General features: G+C 47.3%; 1 protein-coding gene across 2 annotated transcripts in view; it reads right to left on the minus strand.

Moving 5' to 3' along the window:
* HABP4 (hyaluronan binding protein 4) overlaps positions 1-25,067 on the minus strand; it is a 155,453-nt gene that overhangs the window by 64,381 nt on the left and 66,005 nt on the right. For both annotated transcript variants that reach the window (XM_085632882.1, XM_085632884.1), the window contains exons 5-6: positions 8,100-8,183; positions 7,854-8,019 (exon numbers count right to left, since the gene is read on the minus strand). In XM_085632882.1, the coding sequence (XP_085489008.1) occupies positions 7,854-8,019; positions 8,100-8,183 (250 nt within the window). The remainder of the gene's footprint in view (positions 1-7,853; positions 8,020-8,099; positions 8,184-25,067) is intronic.

Raw genomic sequence — 25,067 nt, forward strand, 5'->3', positions numbered from 1 at the left:
TTAAATAATTAGTAGCTATTTCAAAAGTTAGCACTTAGAAAATATTTCAAAGAAAACATTCAATGGATCTCTATGGCAAGAAATTCAAATTGCAGGTAGAATACTTTATCGTTACTTTAGTAATCCAGGACTGGGTACCTAGACCCAGGACTGGGGTCCTTATCAGAAACAGGTAAGTAATTTCGTTTGCAGAAATGGTACGATTTTAAAAGAATTTCAATTTTGCAAAAATAGACACTTAGAAGAAATTTCACAGAAAAGCAGACAATGGTTTCCTATGGAAGAAAAATGAGTTAGAGGTAAGTACAGTTGTGGACACTTTTCAGAGTCAGGGCTGGGCACCAAGATCCAGCACTGGGAGCTCACCTAAGAGCAGGTGAGTAAATTCGTTTGTCACTTGGCTGATTTTTAGTGAATATTTGCAGTTTTGAAAAGTTCACACTTAGAAGATTTTTCAAGAAAAAGCCAGTCAATGTTACCCTATGAGGAAAATGAAGTTAGCGGTTTAAGGGTAAGTACCCGACTGGCAGAGTTGAAATTCCGGGCATAGACTCAGGGGTCCCCCAGTGTCAGGTAGGTACAGTTGGTTCACCCTCAGCGGTTTCAGGACGGCCGGGTGCAGAGAGAGTTAGGCCCAATGTTATCCTATGAGGGATAGGGGGGCCTTGGTTGGTGGCTGCTGTCTGGCAAGCCACGCGGCTGTGGGAGCTGGGCTCCTGGTCACTTACTCAGGGCAAGTGGGGACGTAGGTTAGTGTAGAGAGTGCACTGCCAGGGCCACTCGGGCGGCTGGGTGCAGGGTGCTTTTGAGCCTTCGGGCGCTCAATGGAAGTCAATGGGAATGTTCCGGTTTGGAAAAAGGCTGCAAGCTTGGGGACGAGGATGCTTCAGATGCCACCACCACTTCGAGAGGTAAGTTGGGTAGTTGTAGGTTAGGTGGGTACCCCGGGATTGGGCACAGGGGGCCGCAGGGCGCCGGGGTGCCTTTTGATGTCGGGAATCTTACCCTCTTGTTGATCGCGGTTGGGGAGGCACTCTGTTCTGAGGCTGCAGGCTTCTTCCGGAATGTCGAGGGGGGTCCTTGGGTGCCGGACTCGGGGTCACAGTCGCCGTGGGGTCGTCCTCAGGGTCTTTGTTCACTCCGGCACTGGCCAGGCTTGGCTGGTGCAGAGTGTGCTGGGTTCGCGGTTCCGGGCTGCTGCCAGGGGTTAGAGATAGGTTTGAGTAGAGCCTCTACTCATGGGAGTCCCAGGGGCTTTAGAGTTCAAAGGTAGCCAGGTCCTCCGGGGTTTTTGAGGTTGCTGGCCACAAGAGATGCCGCGCAGGAGCAGGTTCGAGGGTCGACAGGCCGGTAGGGCTGGGGCCAAAGCAGTTGGTGTTTTCCTCTTTTTAGCAGCTGCAGGGCAGGTCTTTGTTCTTCTTGCTCTTCTTGTAGTTTCGAATCTGGGATCTGGGGAAGGAAGGTTCAGGGGGCCCCTAAATACTAGATTTAGGGGCGTTACAGGTAGGTGAAGGCCAGGGACCAATGGGTCCTTGTCCTGGGGTGGTTACACCCCCTATCCTGCCTCTCTCCTGTGGGAGGGGGGCAGTAGCCTAATCCCGATAGGGTAGGGCCTCCCATCTTCAAGATGGCGAGAGCCCGGAGATGTGCTTCACCTCGCCTCCCCCACCTGAGGGGTGGGGTGGGCAGGCTGGCACATCCCCTGTCCTTGTATGGGGTTTCCGGCCAAGCTTCCTGCCAGAGTGGGGGGTTGCAGTGGCCTGGGGAAACTCCAACTGGCGGCATGCCTTTGAAGCTTCCCTTTGCTCATCCTGGGGGAGGAGATTTCTCACCTCACCCAGGATGTGCATTGTTGCAGGCCCGGGAGAGCAGGGGCTCTCCCACCCAGGGGTCCAGCAACGTGTCTGCTGTGTGGCAGCCTGAGAGCAGACGTGGATTGTAGGTTAGCTGTAAGGGGGCATCTCTAAGATGCCCTCTGGGGTGCTTAGTACATTAAATCCCACACTGGCATCAGTGTGGGTTTAATGTGCTGAGAAGTTTGATACCAAACTTCCCAGTCTTCAGTGTTGCCATTATGGTGCTGTGGAGCTCGTGTTTGACGAGCTCTCAGCACCATGTACTTGTAAAAGGCAGCACTGTACTTACAGTGCCCAGGAATGGACCTGGGTACTGTAGGGGCACAGGGCTCCTGCGCCCACACCATAGGCATAAGGCACCCAGCCAGAAGGGTGGCTGACATATGCCTTGGCAGTGTAGGTGATGGGCATGGCACACAGATGTGTGCCATGTCGACTCTTTGTTTTGTCCTGCACCCAGACACTCAGCCTGCAAAGGCAGTGTGTGTGTGTAAGGGTACAGGGCCTCTAAGGGTGGCACAATGAGTGCTGCAGCCCTTAGAGGCCTTCCCTGGTCACAAGGCCCTGGGTACCTAGGGTACCATTTACCAGGGACTGACATGTGGCCAGGGTTTGCCAATTGGGAGTTTGTGTGTTTTAAGGAAGGAACATAGGCCCTGGGCACCTGATTGGCAGGAGCCCAGGGCACAACAAGGAAAAGTGCATCAGCTATTAGGCAAAAAAAAAAAGGGGGGGTTACTGCAACAGAAACCCACTTTCTAACAATAACCCCACTTACCCGCTAAGTGAATTTCCTCCCATAGGATACCATTGGTGATTCTATGAGAAAAAGTTTCAACTTAAAATACCAAAATATTGCTTAAAAATCACTACTGTAACCAAAACGCTTTTACTCAATTGTTTACAGGAAATGTCCCAGGACTGAATCCAGGATCCAGTCCTGTGGTTAGAAAAGTAATCCTTAAAGTAACTAATTGCATTTATCTTGAAATTCCCATTGAGCTCAATGCATTGTTTGAAATTGTGTTGCCTATTGTAACCACTGGAATTATATTCAAAAGTCTATTGCCTATTGAAAAGTATTTATCTAAAGCATCTCAATCTGAGAAAGTATATTTGGATACCTATTGTCGGTTCTAAAATAAAACTCCATATTTTTATACAAAAACCATTGGCCTAGAGTTCAGTTCGAGTGTGCGAAGCCATTTGCTGCCTGAGTGTACAACAAATGCTTTACACTGTCCTGTGATGCTGCCTTACTGCTCGACCAAGCTACCACTTTAGAGTGTAAGGTTATATCCAACTTTAGCCTCTGGGGACTGTGGACTCTGTATATACTGTTCCCAAATGGGTACAGTGTGTACAGAGCCACTTTCTCACACCAGCACTTTGTACTAGGACGTGCTGGACATGTCCTTAACAAAGGTAGTGTGAAGGACATGTCCAGTACATTGTTAGTATGCATGCTTCTTTAGCAGGGTACAAAAGGTCATTTCTTAAATGAGCAGTTCAGACCATGTACAAAATGTAAAACCACAAATTAAATTGTTCATGGTTCCTGGTAAATGTGCATGTTTTAGCCAAGGTCTATAAACAGTGGAGGATCATCCAGGTAATTAGCAGCAACAAGTTTTATTTAAACCCAATCAGTCATAAACACCACCCCCCCTCCCACCCCCCAAGTTTCCAGCTTAGTACAGTCAATTATTAAAAATGAGTTTTTAGAAGGAAAATGTTACTTCTGCTGTGAGCATGTGTGTAGTGCTGTATATTGACATTGTCTGCATACTTTTGCCATCTAGTGTTGGGCTTCGAAGTAAAATAGCTTGCAGATGTCCAAGTCTTGACTCACGGTATTTAGTGTTTCTTCCCTTTGCTGACAAAATGCATGGGCCCAACACCTTCGATTTTCCACACAGCAGGGGTGTGGTGCACATGTGCATTGCCAAAGGAGCTTGATTTGGAAAAAGAAGAGATCTGTGATCAGTCACAAGCTTCCAGGGAAAAAGGTGAGCACATGTGAATATACAGCACTACACGCTATAAACACATGCTTACAGGGTAAGTAACATTTTCTGTCTCATGTGCTGCTGTTGATACCAATTGTAAAGTAGGGCTCGGAAAGGGGCCCCATGAGTCTGGGGAGGACTACATTGAGATTCCACACTGGGGAGGAGAAATCTAGCAGGGGGAAGTGACCCTCATGAGACCTTCAATGGTATGTGGAAAATGGAGGAGTGTTCCCAGTTTGCACGTGAGCTGCTATGTGAAGGAGTTTAGAAAAGTAGGCTAAGCCAGACTTCTAAATGGAACAAGTAGAATAGGATATCCTGGACAGCAGAATTAGAGGGGCAAGGTGTTTAGATGGGTATTTTTAATTGAGCTGGGTCCCGCCTGTGTCCAGTAACTCTTATCCAAGAACTCCCTCCGGTCCTGGTCTGTCAGGAGGTTGAGCCCAGCCTGCTGGCATGGTCCTTCCAGGGTGGGGAGAGGTTGCCAATGATCAAGCATGATCAAATGTGTGTGAGGCCTCCTCTCCTATAACGGTCTTCTCTTATGTTCCAACAGTAGTTCTGTGACGTCCTAATTTGGACTTTCCCTATTTGGGTATACTAGTCAAACAGACCTCTTAATCCTCTGAAACTACCAAACTTATTTGCGATTTACAATTTGATTAGGGAGGACGTACGGTGGGCCGGCCTCCCCCTCATGTGTTCAGTCCGTTTGAGAGGAGTCACCCAGCTGGCTTGAGAAGCATCCATAGTAATGGTTGCTTGCAGGATGGGTTCTAGAAGAGGCCCAATATGCAACAAGCGGTTGCTGGTTCCACAACTGCAGATTGATGTACTTTGCCAACACTAGATTCTTCATTAGACCCTCCATTGGTGACCATTGTGCGGAGGGGCACTGTTGTAGCAGGCATTTGCAGCCAGACTTGACACTATGGCATTGCATGATGCTATTATGCAGGGAAAGCTTGTAACAGTTCTGACAGATTACTATTTGGCCGATGCAGCAAAGTCAGGGAATGTCACAACTTTGACCGCCTGCGTAGCAACATAGGGTGAAGCACATCTGTGGGAATGGCTTCTGGAGTGGTCCCTAGATCGTTCCCTGGACTGAGATGGAGAACGATGCAGGACCTTTTGCAACAGCCGCACTGCCAAGAGCTCCATGTGACGTTTCTGCAAAGACTACAGGCGAAGGCAACATGAGTCGCACTCCTCTCCAAGGAAACACATGCAATCAGTACGAGGGTCCGTGACAGACATCTGCCTTACACAGGACCCATAAGGTTTGAACCCAAAGACCTAAGAATAAGCATTTGCAACGTAATAGGCCTCACATTTATGAGAGTTTGAGCTATTTGCATGGTAAATGACAATGCCTTTGTGATTTTTTTTAAAACCGATAAATAAAAAGCATGGTCAATTACAATACCAATAGCTTAAACTCTGGCAAACACAAGACATTGCTGTGCAAATGCTTTTTGGAAAAGTGCCTCATGCCGCGCTCTCACTTTGATACCGGCGCCCCTTTCTTTAGACGAACCACGTCTAAAAAAAGGGGCAAGGCCGCATTAACGTGATAGCGAGGCATGGGATGCTTGTAAACAAAAATTTATTTAATATAAAAGAAAAAAAGCCACACTTGGGTGCTTTTGGTGCCGAAATAAACCAAAGGCACTGCCACCACTGATTCAGCTTGGCATGCTGTGCTATGAATTTGTCTTTAAATAAAGTGCTGCAGGAGCGAGTGTCCGCTCTGCTCTATTGACAAAAAATGTCAAGACAATCCAAACAGCCCGAGGAGCCAATGTAAGAACCCTCCTAAGTGTGGAAAAGACACTATCAACGCACCAAGAAGGGTCTTATAAGGAATACATCGATGTGACATCTGGTGGACATCACTACGGAACTGCACAACACCCATCTACCGACACGCAGATGTACGGTTGGAAAACAATTCCGGATCCAGTCTGGCGCCTGGAGTGAATTCAAAGGTAAGGAATCTCCAGCCAGATGCAGCTTTACCAACTCTAGCTTGTTGGTTAGCCAAGACAACAAAATAGTGTTTTGTGAATGAATGTGGGTTATTTCATGTAGCTGCCTTACAAATAATTAGTGGAGTGTTTACTAGAAAAGCCATAGAAGTTCCTTTTTTACGTGTGGAATGAACTCTTGAAGCTGCAGGTAGCAACCACTTTGCTTTGTGGTAGAAGGTTTGTATGAATTTATGATCCACCTTGCAATTCCCGCTTTAGAATGATGAGCCCTTCTGAGGGTTTTAAAAAGCTACGAAAAGTTGTAGAGTTTCATGAAAAGGTTTTATCGTGTTGATGTAGTACATTACTGCTCTTTTAACATCTAGTGTTATGAGCTCTTTCTGCCACTGAGTTTGGTTTTGGAAAGAGACTGGGCGCTCAAGGCTATGGTTTACATGAAAAGATGAAACTACTTCAGGGAGAAATTTGGGGCTTGTTCTCAATTCCAAATTCTCTGGACAGATTTGGAAGGACGGTTCTTCTAGAGTGAGTGCTTGAAAATAAAAAAAAAAATTAAAAAAAAAAAAGGGTAGTGCACTGTTCAGGTCTGCTTTTTATTACCTACAATGAATTTGCTACTTTGGCAAAATGAAATCAAGCCCTGTTAAATACTTCTAGCTTAGTCTACCAGACAGCACAAGCGGTCTGGTTACAAAGACCTATTGTGGGCTTACCAAGAACTTAGCAAGCTTAGAGCCTGCCCACTACTTCCCAATAGTTAACTGTCACTCATTTGCTTGCTTTTTATTTGTTGGCTGGTTTTCTTTTTTTGCTTGTCCCTCCTCAGATCAATACCTTTTGATTGCCCAACTTGTATCCTTTCATGGTTCACATTTTGAGGAACTATTTCGCTTCGTTAACTGCTCCAGGAGAGTGCATGTGTTTCCAGCTCTGTGCACCTCTACCCTCCCCCACACTAATTCTCTTTTCAGTGTGCTGCTTGCTTTCATGCTTCACACCCGCACTGTATTGCTCTCTCAATCATGCATTTCTCCACTTGGCCCGCACTGCTCATGTGCCACTTTGCCCCTTCTACTACCACCCACCACCCAACCCAGCTTTACTCTTCTCCATCTGCTCCCTCAGCCCTAGTCATTTCAAGCTACTTTCTTTTATCTATCAATTCAACTCCAAAACGTTAAAAAAAAAAAAAGTCACTCGCTATGGCATGTCCGTGCACGAGTCTCACCTACAAAATGACAGCTGTAATTTTGCCCCCTTTCTTTTGCCCATGCTGTACAACTGCTCCAAAAAGCAATGGCAGAGCCAAAAGGATTTAAAGTCAAAACCTGTTTACTTTACTGAAGCAGATTTGAAACATCTATTTTACATGAAAGCCAAGACATTCATAAAGGAATAAAAATCATGGCATCTATGAGAATCATGAAACTGCGTGCAGAATCTTCTCAAAGTACCACTTTCTAAACCCAAGCAATCCAATAACTCCAAATCAAAACAGGTATCCATACAAGTTACAATAATATTTGGAGAAACCCAGCCACATCAGTCAAGCTTGTTAAATGATCTTCTACAATAGCAAAAATAGGGTTGCGCACAATATACATTTTCAAAAGACTAATAAGGAACTTGGCCCTACAGAGTCTGTAATCCACACTTTACGCCACACTTCTTACATTTACAGTCCGTAATAAGTCTAATTTATCAGCATTTGAATAGGCCAATGTGGGTCTTGTGGGTCTTTCGTGCAGAGTTCCTTCCGCCAACTCTAGAATGACCATACCCCACTTTTTACTAGTCCCAGATCTGCCCCCATCCCTGTGATACAGGTCAGAACTGTGTTCTCCCCATCAGCCCATTTATAAATGTCAGCAAGCCAACGTCTATCAGTCCACATCTGACAAAAGATGCCTAACCACAGACCATTTATAAACAGTAATCAATAACTGCAAATACATGTATGGCATCGCAAAACGAATTAAAGTCTTACTTACATCCTCTTTGTATTTTGACTTATGAATTACCACAGCTTTGGAAGGAACAGAGGAATCTGGCTTTCGGATGTTGAATTCTCGTTTTGGACGAACCTGCTCCTGGAGAGATTTCCACTCATCCAAAGTCATTTCAGGAACCGCAGCTTCTACAGTTCCTTCAATTACCCTATAGGTATACATACACATAATTTACTAACACATTTTACACTAATCAAATTAAAATTTACACATGAGGACATTCATTACCTGGCCTCCGTATCTCCTTCAACCCCTTCTTGACGCTCTTCAGTCTCTGGAGTTTCTTCCATTGGTGTAGACTGCTCCATGTCACTACATAAAGAAAAGTATAACAGGAATACTAAATACTATATAGGTTTGAGGGGGGCAAAAAACATAAGCAAAAAATAAATACTGTCTAATGACCCATTTATCACTACTGCAGCAGCTCCAAGTCATCATAGCGCTAGCCACTGGTAGGTAAAGAGCTGTCTTGCAGCTACAGCACCTGCAGGAGTGGCAAAATAACCTATACATAGGGGCTAGGAGAGAACTGAATCATCCTAAGGCATGCCAGCATCTTCACAACTGACCACCTTCTATAGATAGAGCAGTCCTGCTGCTAGAGAACTTGCATCAGTAGCAAAGTAAACTACACAGGAGCTAGGCAAGGACTAGAGTATTAACATCACAAGGCATGCAGTAACTGATCATACCTTTACTGCTCAAGTGACAATTGTAGGAAGCTTGCTCTCGAATATAGTGTGCCAAATCGTGTGCACTGTGGAGAGTCCAGGTATCAATTACTAGTGTACAGGGGCTTGCTTTAACTATCCCAAGGTGCTCTATTTGTGGTAGTGTGGTAGAGCAGCCTTAGGCTTGTCAGAGGGAACTGTTAGGCATTTGTTGCATGCAGTCAATAAATGAAACTCAATAAGGAAATACGACACCAATTTAGAAAAATAACAGATTTTTATATTAATTTAGACACCAAGGTCTACAAGATTAGGCAAGTACTTTGAGATAGTGATTTTAAGAAACAAAACACAACTGTCGGATTTGAGGCATGAGCCTCGAACACCAATGTTATCCTATTGGAGAAATATACACTGCATAGGCATACTTGCAAACGAGTTGCTCTTCTGGACTTAAGGTAAGTAGGGGCCAAGGTTCTTCGAACCATCAGCAGTTTTGGTTAACCTGCCCTGGTGTGTCCGGGTGCAGAGACGCTGGTTGCAAGGGTAGCCTCGAACACAACCACTGTAGTCTATAGTAAAAACCTCTAACAGAAAAATGCTGCATGTGGAGACAAATCCATCAGAGCCCGGAGTGGGTGGGTTGGGGGGAGGATAGGAAACCGGTTCAGAGGGTCTCTGGAGCAAGGGTGCACCATCAGTAGGCTCGGACTCTGGGGTTCAGGTCCAGAGAGGTCTTGTACGGTGGGTGGCTTGTGCTGGAAGCTCACTTTGGGGGGGTGGGGGGGGGTGGACGACAGAACAGCGCAGCAGGGCAACTCAGACTTTTCTGGTGCCGACATCGCATGTCGGTACCGCAGTCTTGTTCAGTGTCCAGCCCGGACATTAAAACTACCAAGTCTTGGTTGCGGCAAGGGGTCAGGGGTCCAGTACCCCGGGTATTGGTGCAGGGTGGCTCCTGGAGTCTCCAAACGTGGTGGGGGAGCCAGATCTGACCTCCTGAGCAGCTGCATCGGGTGACCTGGTGGTCCGCAGATCGGTGAACCGGATGTTATGGTCCGTGCCTGCAGGGAAGTGACTCCTCCACTACAAGGGAGAGGCTGGCTGGTTGGCGATGTGCTGGCATCCCCTCCAAGGCTTTGGGAGGATGCACAGCTGCAGGAAGAGTCTGGTCTTAGCAACTGTCGAGAGAGAAGCAGGCAGGGTTTAGCACCAAGTCCTCAGCTAGTCCACAGTTCTTGCATTCGGCTCCTCTTTGTCCTTCTGTTAACGAGGTACCCTGGTGTCAGAGGGCCTCCTAAATGCTGAATTTAGGGGCATTTAGGAAAGTGAGGTAGTAGCAAATAAGCTACTTACCCTTAGGGTCACTACATTCCCTACATGATCACTTCCTGTGGGGAGTGTGCATAACTATCCCAGAGCTCCTAATTCCACCAAAAAGCAGCATTTAAAAAGTAACATGTCTCTTTTGAGAGCATTTAAGCGATTGGCATTGTAAGTGACAGTGCCTTTTATTTATGTGTTTCAAAACAAACATCTAAAAAGGCAGTTAGTTTTAATACCAGTAGCTCAAACTCTTGCAAATGCGAGAGCACTTTAATGTTGGCTGCCCCCTTTTCTTTAGATGCTGCTCGCCGCTGTCCACTTACAGTTAGTAGCGCCTAAAGAAAGGGGCTCAGACAGAATTTAAGTGGAAGTGCAAATGGTGCGCCTTCACACAAAGCAAAAAACAAATTTAGAAATGTTCTGTAGCGCGCCCACTGAAGTGAAAGCGGCCAGCGCTATTAATAAAATAAGCGCGGCTGCTTTCACATTAGCAGCAGCCTTTAAAATAAATAATTAAGTGTGGCAGGTAAACTGAAAGCCGACCTTTTAGTCCAAGATAAAATTGAATAAGCACAGCCGCTATAGTTCAAGTGGACCGCGCAGTACTTTAAATACAGTACTCAAAGTGCGCTGCGATGTAGTCGGTGAAATAGAAGACAGGCATTAAAGAAAATAGTGCTCACCAACGTATATAGCAGATAATGTAACACCGGTAAAAGATCCAGTATTTATGGGAGATAACAATTGCAGACAAGGCGGTACCAAGGAGCAATTAACAAGCCTACTAACGACTCAGACAGTGTTTACTAAGGACAATGATTCAAGCCAATAAAGAAAATGTGGACAGAGTGGGCGGGGCTTCAAAGCCATACACGCCTACTAGCATAGCCAATTACTTGCCTGTCCTGGTGCCAAATGGGCCTCTGGGCAGCGGTGGCATCTCCCAAGTATGAGGGAATCTGAGGCCTCAAGTGCAGCAGGGGCTCTGAAGCCCCTGGCCTTGATATGCTACATCACTGCCATCCTGCTGTGAACACCTTCCTCCGGAGCAGGCACAGTTTCTGGTCTCAGAGCATGGGCTCTCACCTCCAGGGGGTCTGAAACAGGTCTGTGGTAGCAAGCTGGACGAGGCAAGTCTGCCAGCACACTAGATAGCGGTAGGTTTTTCAGGGGGGACCCCCAAGGTGCATGTCATAATTAGTCTTGTACTGGCAACAGTACAGTTTTATTCAGACAAGGTGTTTGATACAAAACACCACAGGTTTCAGTAAAGCCATCATGTAGCTGGCGAACTCTTAATGACCAGTGCTCCATACATACTTGAGATGGACTTGAACCATCTAGTAATTTGACTAGACAGCAGTAGGGAATATTTGCTCATGCAGCCATGTCCTCATGTAAAATAAAATGCACCCTGCCTTAGGGCTACAAGGCCTGCTGTAGAGGTGACTTGCATATAATATGCAATGCCTTTAGCATGACACGGTGTGCCATGTAGTGTTTAGTCCACTTACTAGGGATCTACAGGGGAGCCAAAGTGTCTCAATTGTGTGACAATTATATCATTTACATAAAAAGGGGTACTTTGCTACAAATACCACTTAAGGTATGCTAGAACAGACAATATTTTAATTAGTAATATGAGATCTAGTGGTTCAAGTGGTATTAAAAAGACAAGTATCAACTTTAAGTTAGTTAACACTACATCAGGAAACACTTACAATGCTGAAGCATTTTTGATCAGAGGAAACAGCACATTGTCTATTTAAACAGGATAATTCTGAAACTATACAGCATTTAAGCATTATAGGATGCAATTGCACAGCAGGAAAGCCATGCTACTTGTAATACTAAAGTTTATAAAACTCCTGGTTACACTAGGCTAGTGTCACTGCGGTACAGACCTAAAGCAACATCCCGAAAGACCCTGAACTAGGTGAAAAGACTACATATGGCTTAATCGGAGGGAAAAGGTTTTCAGCTCCTTGCGAAAGGTAGTCTCCGAAGCCTCCATCCGCAGCCCCCTAGGGAGTTTGTTGCACTGTTGTGCTTCCAAAAAGCAAAACGAGCGACCACCCATCCTTGCCCTCCTGATGGTAGGAATGCTAACCGGTCTCGTCCCACTCGATCTTAATTGACAGGTAGGGGAATAAGGGGTTAGGAGGTTGTGTAAATAGGTGGGCCCCTTCCTTTGTAGAATCCGATGGCCAACGCAGAGCCTTAAACAAAATTCGCTCCTTGATCGGAAGCCAGTGCAGGGCGACCAAGGCCCTCTTAGAAGGGGCTCTCTTGGGTAGCATCAGAACAAAGCGAGCTGCTGCGTTCTGAATAGTTTGAAGCCTCTGTATACATTTGCTCCCAAGTAGAGTACATTTCCATAGTCCAGCCTCGATGTCACCAAGGCATGAACCATGGTTTTCCTGGCTGTGGTAGGCAACAAGTCCAAGGTCTTCAGGACTCCAAAGCATGTGCCTGCCACTCGCCTGGTGTGGTGGTCAACGAGAGCTTGGTGTCAAGCCACACACCTAAGTTCCGAACCTGTTCACTGGGCATGGGGGTAGGGCCCAAAGTCTGGCCACCAAGCCGACCACCACACTGATGGGGCTTTACCTACTACCAGCACCTCCGTGTTCCTGTTCAATTTAAGGCACTTGTTAGCCATGCAGGACGCCAATTCTTGCAAACATGTTGTAAGATTAATGGATGCCTTCTCATCTGCTTGTGATAAGGACACCAGTTGAGTGTCGTCAGCATAGGACACAAATTTTTCCAAAATCTCTGCCACCGGAGTGACAGATTCAATAGGGTCAGGCTGAGGGTGGACCCCTGTGGGTCTCAATTCTCCCCCTCAGCACCTTAGGAGTAGTACAGTCTCTAGGGGAGCCAGACCTAATGCTGGTGGCTATCTTAGGGTGTCATGGGATGGAGCGATGAATGTATCAAGACATTCTATCCCCATTATGTTGGCAGAAACGTCAACATCCATGCACCCCTCACGTGCAGAGACCAGGAAGGTGGAGTAAATCTTTTCTACCTTCTCCGCAAAGAAGTCTGCCACCCGATTGCAGGACTCCACAAAGCCTATAATGGGCGCTGCGATATTAGCCAGGGAGGATCTTTAAAAACAGTGAACTCCTCTTTACCCGAATTCTCCGCTATCTCGATCCTCTCCTTATAGTAGGAAGACAGTCTTTCTAATAAGGGCATGATAGCACTTGAGACTGGCTTTGTGTTCACTCTTAACAAGGGCAGAGAAGTCTCTTCTCCATAGTCTTTCAAACCGTTTACAGGCTGCCTTTGCCATTCTAAGTTAATCCCGAACCAGGGGGCAAATTTTGCTGGTCTCGGACGCCTTTGTAGACCATGGTGCGTTACTATCGAGTGTCTCCATGACATGTCTGTCCAAGGCATTACCACCCGGTGGCCCACCCTGTAAGAGGGCCTTAATAAAATTCTCTTGCGAGAAGCCCGCCCACGACTTCTTGTTTTCCAATTTCTCCTTTGAATTTAGTACAGGCATCCTAGCCTTAAAAGATCATAAAATTATCCGACCATAGGAGCGGGGGCTCTATTTCTAAGGCACCCCAATTAGCAAAAATCGGGTCAAGTAGGTGGCCCAATTGATGAGTGGGGAGCTCTGATTTTAAGGTCAGCTGTAAAGCTGCCAGTTCCTGGCAAATCTCTTGAGCCCCAGAATTGGACATCCTCAAAATGGAGATTCATATCCCCCAGCAACAGTTTTGCATACTGTAGTGCCGGTTGAATTAGACTCTATCAGAATAGGGGCGAACCGTGTAAAGGCTCCTGGGGGTCTATATACCAGAAACCCTTTTATGATTTAATTAGTAGATGCCGTGATAGAAAAGACCAGCTTCGCTGTCCACGATATCCATCGGCTCGAGGGTGCACTGAATAGTGTTTATGAATTATTGCAATCCCCCTCTCCCCTCCCGGTGGGTCTATCCACTCTGGTTATACTGTAACCGCTGGGGAGGGCCTCGAGGATTTCAGGGGCCAGGTCCTTATTTAGCCAAGTTGCTGTGAGGAATAGCAAGTCTACCTGTGTAGGAGAGTAGGGTCTGCTTTCTATGTTCACCCCCACTTTTTGCTTTTGCTTTACTGGTTCGACTTAGATGTGGCTGTGGGCCTGCTAATCAGACCCACAGCCCTGCTGTTCTCTCTCTAAATTAATACTATGTACTTTAGGTGCATAACCCATTTGGATAGGATCACCTTATTGGCCCCTGTACAGTGTACCCTAGGTACCCAGGGCATAGGTGTACCCTAGGCCTACCAGGGGCTGCAGCATGTATTATGCCACCCCAGGCCTGGCCTTCCATTTTGACACAACTGGCTGATCACTCAGCTGGGGCAAGGTCGTGTAATCACCCCTTGCTTAGGTGTAGTATTCCTATACCTAACTTACATATAGACACATGTGTACCTATCAGTCACTCCTATGGCAGGCCTTGACAATCCTGGAGGCAGAGTGCTTGGTAACATGTGAGATGGTGCTCTAGCATGAGCTGAGCCTGTCTGCAGCTTTCGGAACCTTGTCCTTATAGCTGTTCTATGATATAGCCTACCATATACTCTTAAAGTGCCTTATAATCTTAGACGGTTATGGTAACTATGGTTTGGCTTTATCAAAACATGTCGTGTAAGGTGTCTAACACTAGGGAATAATACCCCCATGCCATTTCTGGACATGAGAATATTATTCCCCCCTTCTAGAGGGAAAGACATGTTAAAATCATACTTCAACTGTTAGCCTCTGACCAAAGCCTCAGCATCACAAAATGGATGCTGCTGCCACGACACAAGTCTGACCTCCTGCAGCTGGGAGTGATCCCAGCCAGGGAGGCCTGGACAATAGGTTTCCTGCTTGGGGAGGTGCTAGCACCTCCCCAGACAGCCTTTAGTGTATTGGGGCAGGGTGGGCTGAAAGGAATGAGACATGCCTGGGGGCACACAAGGTGTTCCTTGCATAGTCCAGTTCAAACCGGCGCTGGGGCACTCCAGCCCCAGCTCTGGCGCGAAACTGGACAAAGGGAAGTGGGTGTAACCACCCCCTCCCAGGTCCCACCCATAAGGCGTGACCTAGCAGGTATCCCCAGCCCCCCAGATTAGTATAAGAGTGGGAGTTGGGCCTCAAGACTTTAGATTATCCTGAACCTGCAAAACTGAACAGAAACTCTGGACCTTCGACATTCGACGAAAGAAGAAGACTGAAGAATCTCGCTTGTAGCCAAGGAGTGGCTACCCTGTGCAAACCGGCACCATCAAGAGACTACCCTTTGCTTTGCAACCGTTCTACGAGGAACCGACTGCAGAGCCCGACCAGAGCCTTGACTTCCAGACTTCTCCGACCCTCATCCACATCTGCAGCAGAGCTGAGATCCGTGGAGGCGACGAGCGACGTGGGACCGGCTACCTGGGAAAAGTGGCTAGTAACTTACAGCGCAGCTTCTGAGGTACCCTCGAAGTTGTGCACCGGGGATTGAGAAGCCCCAACCCCAAGCACCATCTGCACCGAAGATCAGCCCCCCACACTCCACGAGTCCTGCGTGGGGCCCTTCAGCATTTTCCTGCTTGCCGCGTCTGTCCGGTTGCTTGCCCGCTGGCTAGTGGCCTCTGTGACGACGCACCCTGAAATCTTCTGCGCTGGTTTGGCTCCTCCAGACTGGCTCCCGCTTCTCCGCAAAGAAGAAGCACCCCAGACCTTCCTGGTCTGCACCAGAAGCAAGTCCTTCGTTCTTCGTGGGTTCCGCTTGCCAAGGCTTGGTGAGTCCTAGTCCAACTTCGACGCCGCCGACAGCAAGAGCCTTCGTGGGACAGCTCGCCTCCTGGTCCTGGTCGTCCGACGCTTCCTGGTCCTCCAGGCTGCAGCGACAAGCTTCACCTTCACCTGCAACTCTTCACGACATCGCCTGGTTCCTTCCTGGTTCCACGTGGTCACTGGCTAGTGACCTTGACTCTGTCCCTTCTGCTTGCAGTTTTCTTCTCTTCTTGATCCCAGCCTTGGGATCCACCGGACACTCTTCACTGACTGCCTGTCAGCATCTTTCTTCAGGCATCCATAGGAGTCGACGACGAAAACGACGCATCTTCACCCCTATGCACCCGCAGCCTGTGGGCTAGGTAACTTGGGTACTCCGGTGCTCATCAGGATAGTGACTATCCTAGTGTCTAGTTTTCAAGTCTCAACTTCCTAGCTACTCCGGAAGTGTCCTAAATCTACCGTTTTCAAAACTGTACTATTGCTATTGACTTTTACGCATTACGCGTGAGTGTTTCCACTCTGCACACGAATCCCGTGGGCCTCCCACTTCCTAACTAACGCTAGTGTAGTGTAGCCCCAGCGATTCCCTAGGCCTAGGCCTATTCTATTTCCGTGACAGTGGTTCTTATACCACTTACTTAGTATATGGTTTGCGTGGCCCCTAGGGCCTAACTGTATTACTTACCTGTGTGACTTACTGTATGCATTAATAAGACTGTTGTACTTACCTCTAATCTCATAAAGAGTGCTGAGGGTTTGCTTAGAATAAATACACTTTATTTTATATATATATATCTGTTGTGGTGTCCTTTCATTTGGTATTCAAGGGATTATATATGGTATCACAGCTGGCTTCACATGCCATTCAGAGTTTAGCCTAAGACTGCTCTTGTCCATGCTACCACTAGGATAGCTGGTCTATAAGGTTGACTTTACAACCAATCACCATAAGGGTATTTGGACTGATAAGGTGTACACTATAACTAGTGACATCATACATCAGGCCAACTTCTCACAACCTGACCATCTAACAGGTGGTCATAAATATCCACTCTATGCTTCCTCAGAGATCTACAATTGATCAGAGTGAGAAAGTGTACACTGTACACCCTGTACCTACTTGGGGACAGTATATACAGAGCCAGAGTCCACAGAGGTTTGGCAGAGTCTAAATTTAGATATAACCTTACTCTCTAAAGTGGTAGCTTGGTCGAGCAGTAAGGCAGTATCAGAGGACAGTGTAAAGCATTTGTTGTACGCACTCAGTCAGCAAATGGTCTCACACACTCAATAACTGAACTCTAGGCCAATGGTTTATATATAAAAAAATATATATGCTTGTTTTATTTTAGAACCAACAATTGGAATTAAAATATACTTTCTCAGAATGAGATGCTTTATATAAACACTTTTGCAATATGCAATTGACTTTTGTAAACAGTTACAAGTGGCAACACAATTCTAAACACAATGCATTGAGTTCAATGGAAGTTTCAAGTTATTTACCACAGATTACTTTTAGGATTACTTTTGGAATTCCAGGACTGGATCCTAGATTCAGTCCTGGGGTAGTACTTCAACTCAAGTGATAAAAGTCGACTTAATTACTGTGATGATTTTTAGACAATATTTTGCCATTTTAAAAGTTGACACTAAGAAAATATTTCATATATATCATAGAAAACAGTCAATGATTGCCTATGGAAGAAAATTCAAGTTGCAGGTATAGTATGTTCTCGTTACTTTTGTAATCTAGTACCGGGTACCTAGACTCAGTACTGGGACCGTTATCCAAAACAGGTAAGCAATTACGTTTTCAGAAGTTATACGATTTTTAAAGAATATTTCAAGTTTGCAGAAATTGACAGAAGAAATTTCACAGAAAAACAGTCAATGATTTCCTATGGGAGAAAATTGGGTTACTGGTAAGAACAGTTGAAAGTATTTTTCAGATCCAGCCCTGGGAGCTCACCTAAGAGCAGGTGAGTATTTGTTTGTTACTCGGCTGTTTTTTGGTGAATATTTGAAGATTTGAAAAATCCACACTTAAAAGAAATTTCAGGAAAAAGCCAGTAAATGTTACCCTATGAAGAAAATTGAGATCTGTTTAAAGGTGAGTACTCGACTGGCAGAGTTGAGGTTCTGGGCATAGACTCAGGGGCCCCCCAGGGTACTATCGTCCACAAGAAATTAATCCACATCTCAACCAGCTCTGACGCCAACCTCGCCAACTCCGAACACCTCCACTTCCAGATCCACATCGACCCCAAGACCACACTCAGAGGCACCCTCCTCTACAGACCACCAGGACCCCGTGCAAGATTCAGTGAAGACATCACGGACTTCATCACCCCACACGCGCTCCCCTCCAAAGACTACATCCTCCTGGGAGACCTCAACTTCCACCTTGAGAAGATCAACGACCGCAACACCGCCACCCTCTTAGACAACCTCGCCAACCTCGGACTTAAACAACTGGTCACTTCCCCCACCCACATCGCAGGTCACACACTCGACCCCATCTTCACCTCTAGCAACCATGTCTCTTTCAACCACACTACGGAGCTCCTCTGGACTGACCACAGCTGCGTCCACTTCACCTACAACAAGCCGAAACCCATCATCCACCTCCAAACAACTCTACAAAGAAACTGGAACAAAATCACCACGGAACAGATCCTCATCGATCCTTCAAACCTCCCCAGCCCTCTCTTCTGACGCCAACGAAGCCGCCTCCAACCTCACCCTTTGGTTATCCAACACCGCAGACACCTTAGCACCACTGAAATAACGCCTACACAAAATCAAGAAGGCCTCATGGTTCAACGAGGACCTCAAGAAATCCAAGAAACTATGCCGCTCCCTTGAAAAGGCCTGGAAAAAAGACTCATCCACCAGCAACAAGGACGCCTTCAAAAACGCCATCCGTACTCACCACCAACTGATCCGAAAAGCCAAAAAAACAGCATTCAAGGATCGACTCGACAACAACGCCCACAACAGCAAGGAACTTTTCAACATCGTCAAGGAATTTTCCAACCCCTCGGCCAACTCCAACGACATCACCCCCTCTCAAACTCTCTGCGACTCCCTAGCCTCTTTTCCACAACAAGATTGCTGACATCCACAACAGCTTTGACAACCAACCCGGAAGCCAACCCACCCTACCATCAGCTGACTATCTTCCCCCCCGTTAACACCCTCAACGCCTGGAACCCAATCACCACTGAGGACACCATCCGCCTGATGAATTCCATCCACTCTGGATCCCCCACAGACCCATGCCCTCACCACATCTTCAACAAAGCAGACTCCGTCATAGCCCCGCACCTCCGAGACGTCATCAACTGCTCCTTCAACTCCGCTACCTTCCCAGAAGACTGGAAACACGCTGAACTCACCGCACTTCTGAAAAAACCAACAGCAGACCCCACCGAACTCAAAAACTACCGCCCCATCTCACTTCTTCCATTCCCGGCCAAAGTCATCGAGAAAGCTGTCAACAACCAGCTCGCCGCCTTCCTCGAAGCCAACAAATCCCTCGACTCCTCACAATCTGGCTTCCGAGCAAAACACAGCACTGAGACCGCCCTCATCGCAGCAACAGACGACATTCGAACTCTACTGGACATTGGAGACAGTCGCCCTCATCCTCCTCGACCTCTCTGCTGCCTTCGACACAGTCTGCCACAGCACCCTTTTACAGCGCCTCAAAAACATCGGAATCCAAGGAAAGGCACTGGAATGGATCACCTCGTTCCTCTCCGGAAGAACCCAGAGAGTCCGCCTCCCTCCATTCAAGTCCGAGGCCTCTGAAATCATCTGCGGCGTACCACAAGGATCCTCACTCAGCCCCACCCTCTTCAACGTATACATGAGCCCCCTCGCGACCATCGCCCGCCAACACAACCTCAACATCATCTCTTACGCGGATGACACTCAACTGATCCTCTCTCTCACCAAGGACCCCAGCACCGCCAAAACTAACCTACACGAAGGAATGAAAGAAGTCGCCGAATGGATGAAACAAAGCCGTCTGAAACTGAACTCAGACAAAACAGAAGTCCTCATCTTAGGTAAATCCCCCTCTGCTTGGGACGACTCCTGGTGGCCGGAAGCCCTCGGAAAAGCACCCATCCCGACAGACCACGCACGGAACCTTGGCGTCATCCTGGACTCTTCACTCTCAATGAACCGACAAGTCAGCGCCGTATCCTCATCCTGCTTCAACATCCTTCGCATGCTCAGAAAAACATTTCGCTGGATCCCCACCGAAACAAGGAAAACAGTCACCCATGCTCTGGTCACGAGCCGACTGGACTACGGAAACACCCTCTACGCAGGTACCACCGCCAAACTACAGAAGAAACTACAACGAATCCAAAACGCCTCAGCCAGGCTCATATTAGACATCCCACGCAACGAACACATCTCGGGTCACCTTAAAGACCTCCACTGGCTACCCGTCAATAAGAGGATCACTTTCCGACTGCTTACCCACGCACACAAATCACTCTACGACATCGGACCAGATTGCCTCAACTCTCGACTGTCCTTCTACACCCCCTCCCGCCAACTTCGATCTTCCAGCCAAGCATTCGCCACTGTCCCTCGCATCAACAAAACCACCATTGGAGGCAGATCCTTCTCATACCTGGCTGCCAAAACATGGAACTCACTCCCCGCTTACCTTCGCCTCACCCAGAATCACCTAGCGTTCAGAAAACAACTTAAAACGTGGATATTTGACAAATAACCCCCCTCCCCTCCCCAAGCGCCTTGAAACCCTCTGGGTATGTAGTGCGCTATATAAATTTTATGACTTATGACTAGGGCAGCCGGGTGCAGAGAGTTAGGCCCAATGTTATCCTATGAGGAATAGGGGGGGCCTTGGTTGGTGGCTGCTGACTAGCAGGCCACGTGGTTGTGGGAGCTGGGCTCCTGGTCACTTGCTCAGGGCAAGTGGGGAAGTAGATAGGTGTAGATGTTGCACTGCCAAGGCCACTCGGGCGGCTGGGTGCCGGGTGCTTTTGAGCCTTCGGGCGCTCAATTGATTTCAATGGGAAATCTCCGGTTTAGAAAAAGACTGCAAACTCGGGGACGAGGATTCTTCAGGTGCCACCACCACTTCGAGAGGTAAGTTGGGTAGTTGGAGGATAGGTAGGTACCCCGGGATTGGGCACAGGGGACCGCAGGGCACCGGGTGCAGGGGTGCCTATTGGTGTGGGGAAATCTTACCATCTGTTGATCGTGGTTGGGGGGGCACCTTGTTCTGAGGCTGCAGGCTTCTTCAGGAGTGTAGAGGGAGGTCCTTGGGTGCCGGGGTCAGTTGCCGTGGGGTCGTCCTCGTGGTCTTTGTTCACTCCAGCACAGGCCAGGCTTGGCTGGTGCAGTGTGCTGGGTTCGCGGTTCCGGGCTGCTGCCAGGGATTAGAAGTAGATTTTGAGTAGAGCCTTTACTCATGGGAGTCCCAGGGGCTTAGAGTCAAAAGGTAGCCAGGTCCTCCAGGGTTTGTGAGGTTGCTGGCCACAAGAGATGCCGGGATTGAGCAGGAGCAGGTTCGAGGGCCGACAGGCCGGTAGGGCTGGGGTCAAAGCAGTTTGTGTCTTCCTCTTAGCAGCTGCAGGGCAGGTCTTCTTTCTTCTAGCTCTTCTGATTTTTGGAATCTGGAAAGAAAGTTTCAGGGTGCCCCTAAATACTAGATTTAGGAGCATTCCAGGTAGGTGAAGGGCAGGGACCAATGGGTCCCTGTTCTGGGGTGGGGTGGGTACACCCCCTATCCTGCCTCTCTCCTGTGGGAGGGGGCAGTAGCCTAGTCCTGATTGGGCAGGGCTTCCCATCTTCAAGATGGAGAGAGCCCGGAGATGTGCTTCACCTCGCCTTCCCCACCTGAGGGGTGGGATTGGAAGGCCGGCACATCCCCTGTCATTATTTGGGGTTTCCGGCCAAGCTTCCCGCCAGAGTGGGGTGTTGCAGTGGCCTGGGGAAGCTCAGTCAGTATGCCTTTGAAGCTCCCCCCTGCCCATCCTGGGGGAGGAGATTTAGCACCTCGCCCAGGATGTGCATTGTTGCAGACCCAGGAGAGCAGGGGCTCTCCTACCCAGGGGTCCAGCAACATGTCTGCTGTGTGGCAGCCAAGGCAGCCTCAGAACAGACGTGGATTGTAGGTTTAGGTTTCAGGGGGGGGGGGCTCTCCAAGATGCCCTCTGTGGTGCTTGGTACATTAAATCCACACTGATGCCAGTGTGGGATTTAATGTGCTGAGCAGTTTGATACCAAACTTCTTAGTCTTCAGTGCTGCCATTATGGTGCTGTGGAGTTGGGTGTTTGACAAGCTCCCAGCACCATATACTCTCAGATGGCAGCACTGCACTTACAGGACCCAGGAATGGACCTGGGTACTGTAGGGGCACAGGGCTCCTGCCTCTGCCCACACCACTGGCATAGGGCACCCAGCTAGAGGGGTGGCTGATGTTTGCCAGGGCAGTGTAGGTTGTGGTAATTGCACAGGGATGTGTGCCATGTCAACTGTTGTGTCTTGTATCCAGACACTCAGCCTACAAGAGCAGTGTGTGTGTTAGGGTACAGGGCCTCTAAGGGTGGGACAATGAGTGCTGCAGCCCTTAGAGCCCTTCCCTGGTCAGAAGGCCCTGGGTATCTAGGGTACCATTTACCAGGGGCTGACATGTGGCCAGCGTTTGCCAATTTGGGTTTTGGCTGTTAGGCAGTTTTTAGGGAAGGAACACAGGCCCTGGGCACCTGATTGGCAGGAGCCCAGGGCACAACAAGGAAAAGTGCATCAGCTATTAGGCAAAAAAGGGGGGTACAGCAACAGAAACCCACTTTCTTACAGAGGCTCAATATTTGGCCAGACTCCTTGAGCTTCAGCTGGGTGTTGACTGTAAAAGGGTAGTGACTACACATCCCACTGTTGCTTTCTACCTTTATACGATGCTTACATTCCTCACCAATCGTGGGGCATAGCGCATATAGCTGTGGGAAACTAGAATACCCTTCTTAGTCAAAGCTGGCAGGGGTTCTGGCCCCGAGCCCCGGACTGGCGCAGACGGGCTTGCCTTTGGCAGCAAGTCAACATTAATTCATATTAGGCCACATTTAGCGACTGTGCATGCCAACTATTGCCATGGAGTCTGGAGTCCTAATTGAAATTACAGAAAGGTGAGTACACCTTTCCCAAAATAGTTGATCTACAACTCTGCCCGTCAGGGGGTGCCGTGCACAGCAAAGATGGATTATTAAGTGGTGTCTAGCAGCTTGCATCACAACCAAATTGGGCTTCAGTTGACCGATCAGGCATGCAGAGGCATCAGTTGTCAGGGGTTCTATATTTTTTTCACTCTAGGAACCAGAACTGAAGCAGATTTCTGCATGCTTTTTTCACCGGCTTTCCAGGTGCCATTGACAATCTGGGTCATCTTCACTAAATGTACAGGGTGCCTCTTTAAAATCGTACACAAGTCAATCAAGGTCAGTATGTCCCTGGCAAGAAGTCTGCCACATGAGGGACATGCCCTAAAAATTTGCCCCAATGTCATATGCGGGCACAAATATGGCAAAATAAAGTGATAAGTCTGAGTGCCACCCTTCCACACTATGCAGTGCATAACAGTGAACTGAAACCTCCTGATGGTATGTGGTGTGTAGAGTTAGACAAACTGGAATTCAGATCTTAGGTAATGAAGTGATTGTGTTACCAATGTATCTTTGTTACTGTAAGGTCTCTGCGGGTCTTAACTCGACAACTGAGTATGATTCAAGCATGTGACCAACATCCAACGCTAGAGAAAGAACAGTTAAAATACATGAGAACTTCTTCACATACAGTTAATGTATTTAATTGCCTTGAATGTTATGTGCAATTTGCAAACTTTAATTACGCAACTGACATGACTGATCTATCTATGCATATTTATTTACTTCAGGCTTCTGAGTGCTCAGAGAGGCTGGAGCCCTGGTCTTTCTGGAAAATCCAGTTAGCCTGCTGCAGCTTTTGACAAGGGAGGGGCTGCTTGGCATCAGTCTCCTTCAGGTTAGTCCAGTACAACCAAGGTTCTGCTATATATGCCAATAGTTTCTCAGCAAAGGTGGTTATTCACGGAGACAAAATCTTTCACCTCCATGCCATCGCACCACACAATACCCCAGTATGTCAGTACCACAAACATCCAGTCTTTGAAGCATTGTACAACTACCTGAAAACCTGTGGTGGTCGCTCTGAGACAATGAAAACTCTGAGGTAACTCCGAACTGGATATTAAGCACTAACCTCAAATAAAGAACTTTCTCTAATGGCTCTAAACAATTGGTTTCAAATATGGCAGACATTAAAAAGACTTCAACCTTTACTGAAAGTGAACAAAGACAACTTGTATCCAAACTAGACACTCATCTCTCCTTTAAAGGACACATCAAAGAATAGTAAGGTACCAATGCACCCTTAACTTAGAAAGATATTCACTATCTAAAATGAAATTCAGATTAGTTATTGCCCCCAACCCCCCTGGATGTAGAGAACACAAAAAGGTCCTACTCTATACATGTTCCTGAAAGGCATTACACACATCACAGCTCATCAAGGGCCCCAAGATTACGGCCACACTCGAGCACTGATATAACTCCACTAGTTCACACTCCACATTCAAGACCAGGAGAAGGTCGGATGTGAATCTATAAAAGATATTAAACTGGAGAACCAGTGTACAGGTAGGTAGCTTGTTTTTACTCCAGTATTATATCTTTTATACATTTACGTGCTTGAATAAAACTAGTTGGCAGTATTGCATTGAATACGGAGGTGGGTAAGGCGAAACCATCCCACCACACTTCCTTTAAAAGGAAGAGCAAAACAAACATCTTGAAAATCAAATAAGATAAAACAGACAAGAATCAAACTTTCAAGAGAAAACATTAAAAACAAACTATCTATAACTTTGAACTGCAAGCTGCATACCCTAAGCAAACAGTTGTGGCAGAGTACCTTATCCAACTGCCATGTCAGCTTTACTCTGAATCTAGGCATTAGTGCCATGCGAAAGATATGGGTATTCACCCACGTCACTGCCATGCAGATGTCCGAAAAGTATACTCCTGCAAACTGGCCTGAAGACGCCTCTGAGTTGAGTGAGCCTTCACTTGTGTACGCCCTGCCTTTTTGTGACAATAGGCTACAGTTGCTGAGATCCACAAAGCAATACTAGATCTCGATAAGGCTTCATCTTAATAGGAGATAAGTAAACAATCAGCTGATTGGACTTTCTAAAATCCCTTGCCCTTTGTAGATACAAGTCCAAACAGCGTTTAACATCCAGAGAATGTAAAGTAATTTATGCCGGCGAGGACTGATTCGTAAAGAATGTAAAACGTAAGGCTCATTCAGATGAAAAGCAATCAGCA

This window comes from Triturus cristatus, chromosome 2_1 (genome assembly GCF_964204655.1).
Source record: "Triturus cristatus chromosome 2_1, aTriCri1.1, whole genome shotgun sequence".
NCBI lineage: Eukaryota > Metazoa > Chordata > Amphibia > Caudata > Salamandridae > Triturus > Triturus cristatus.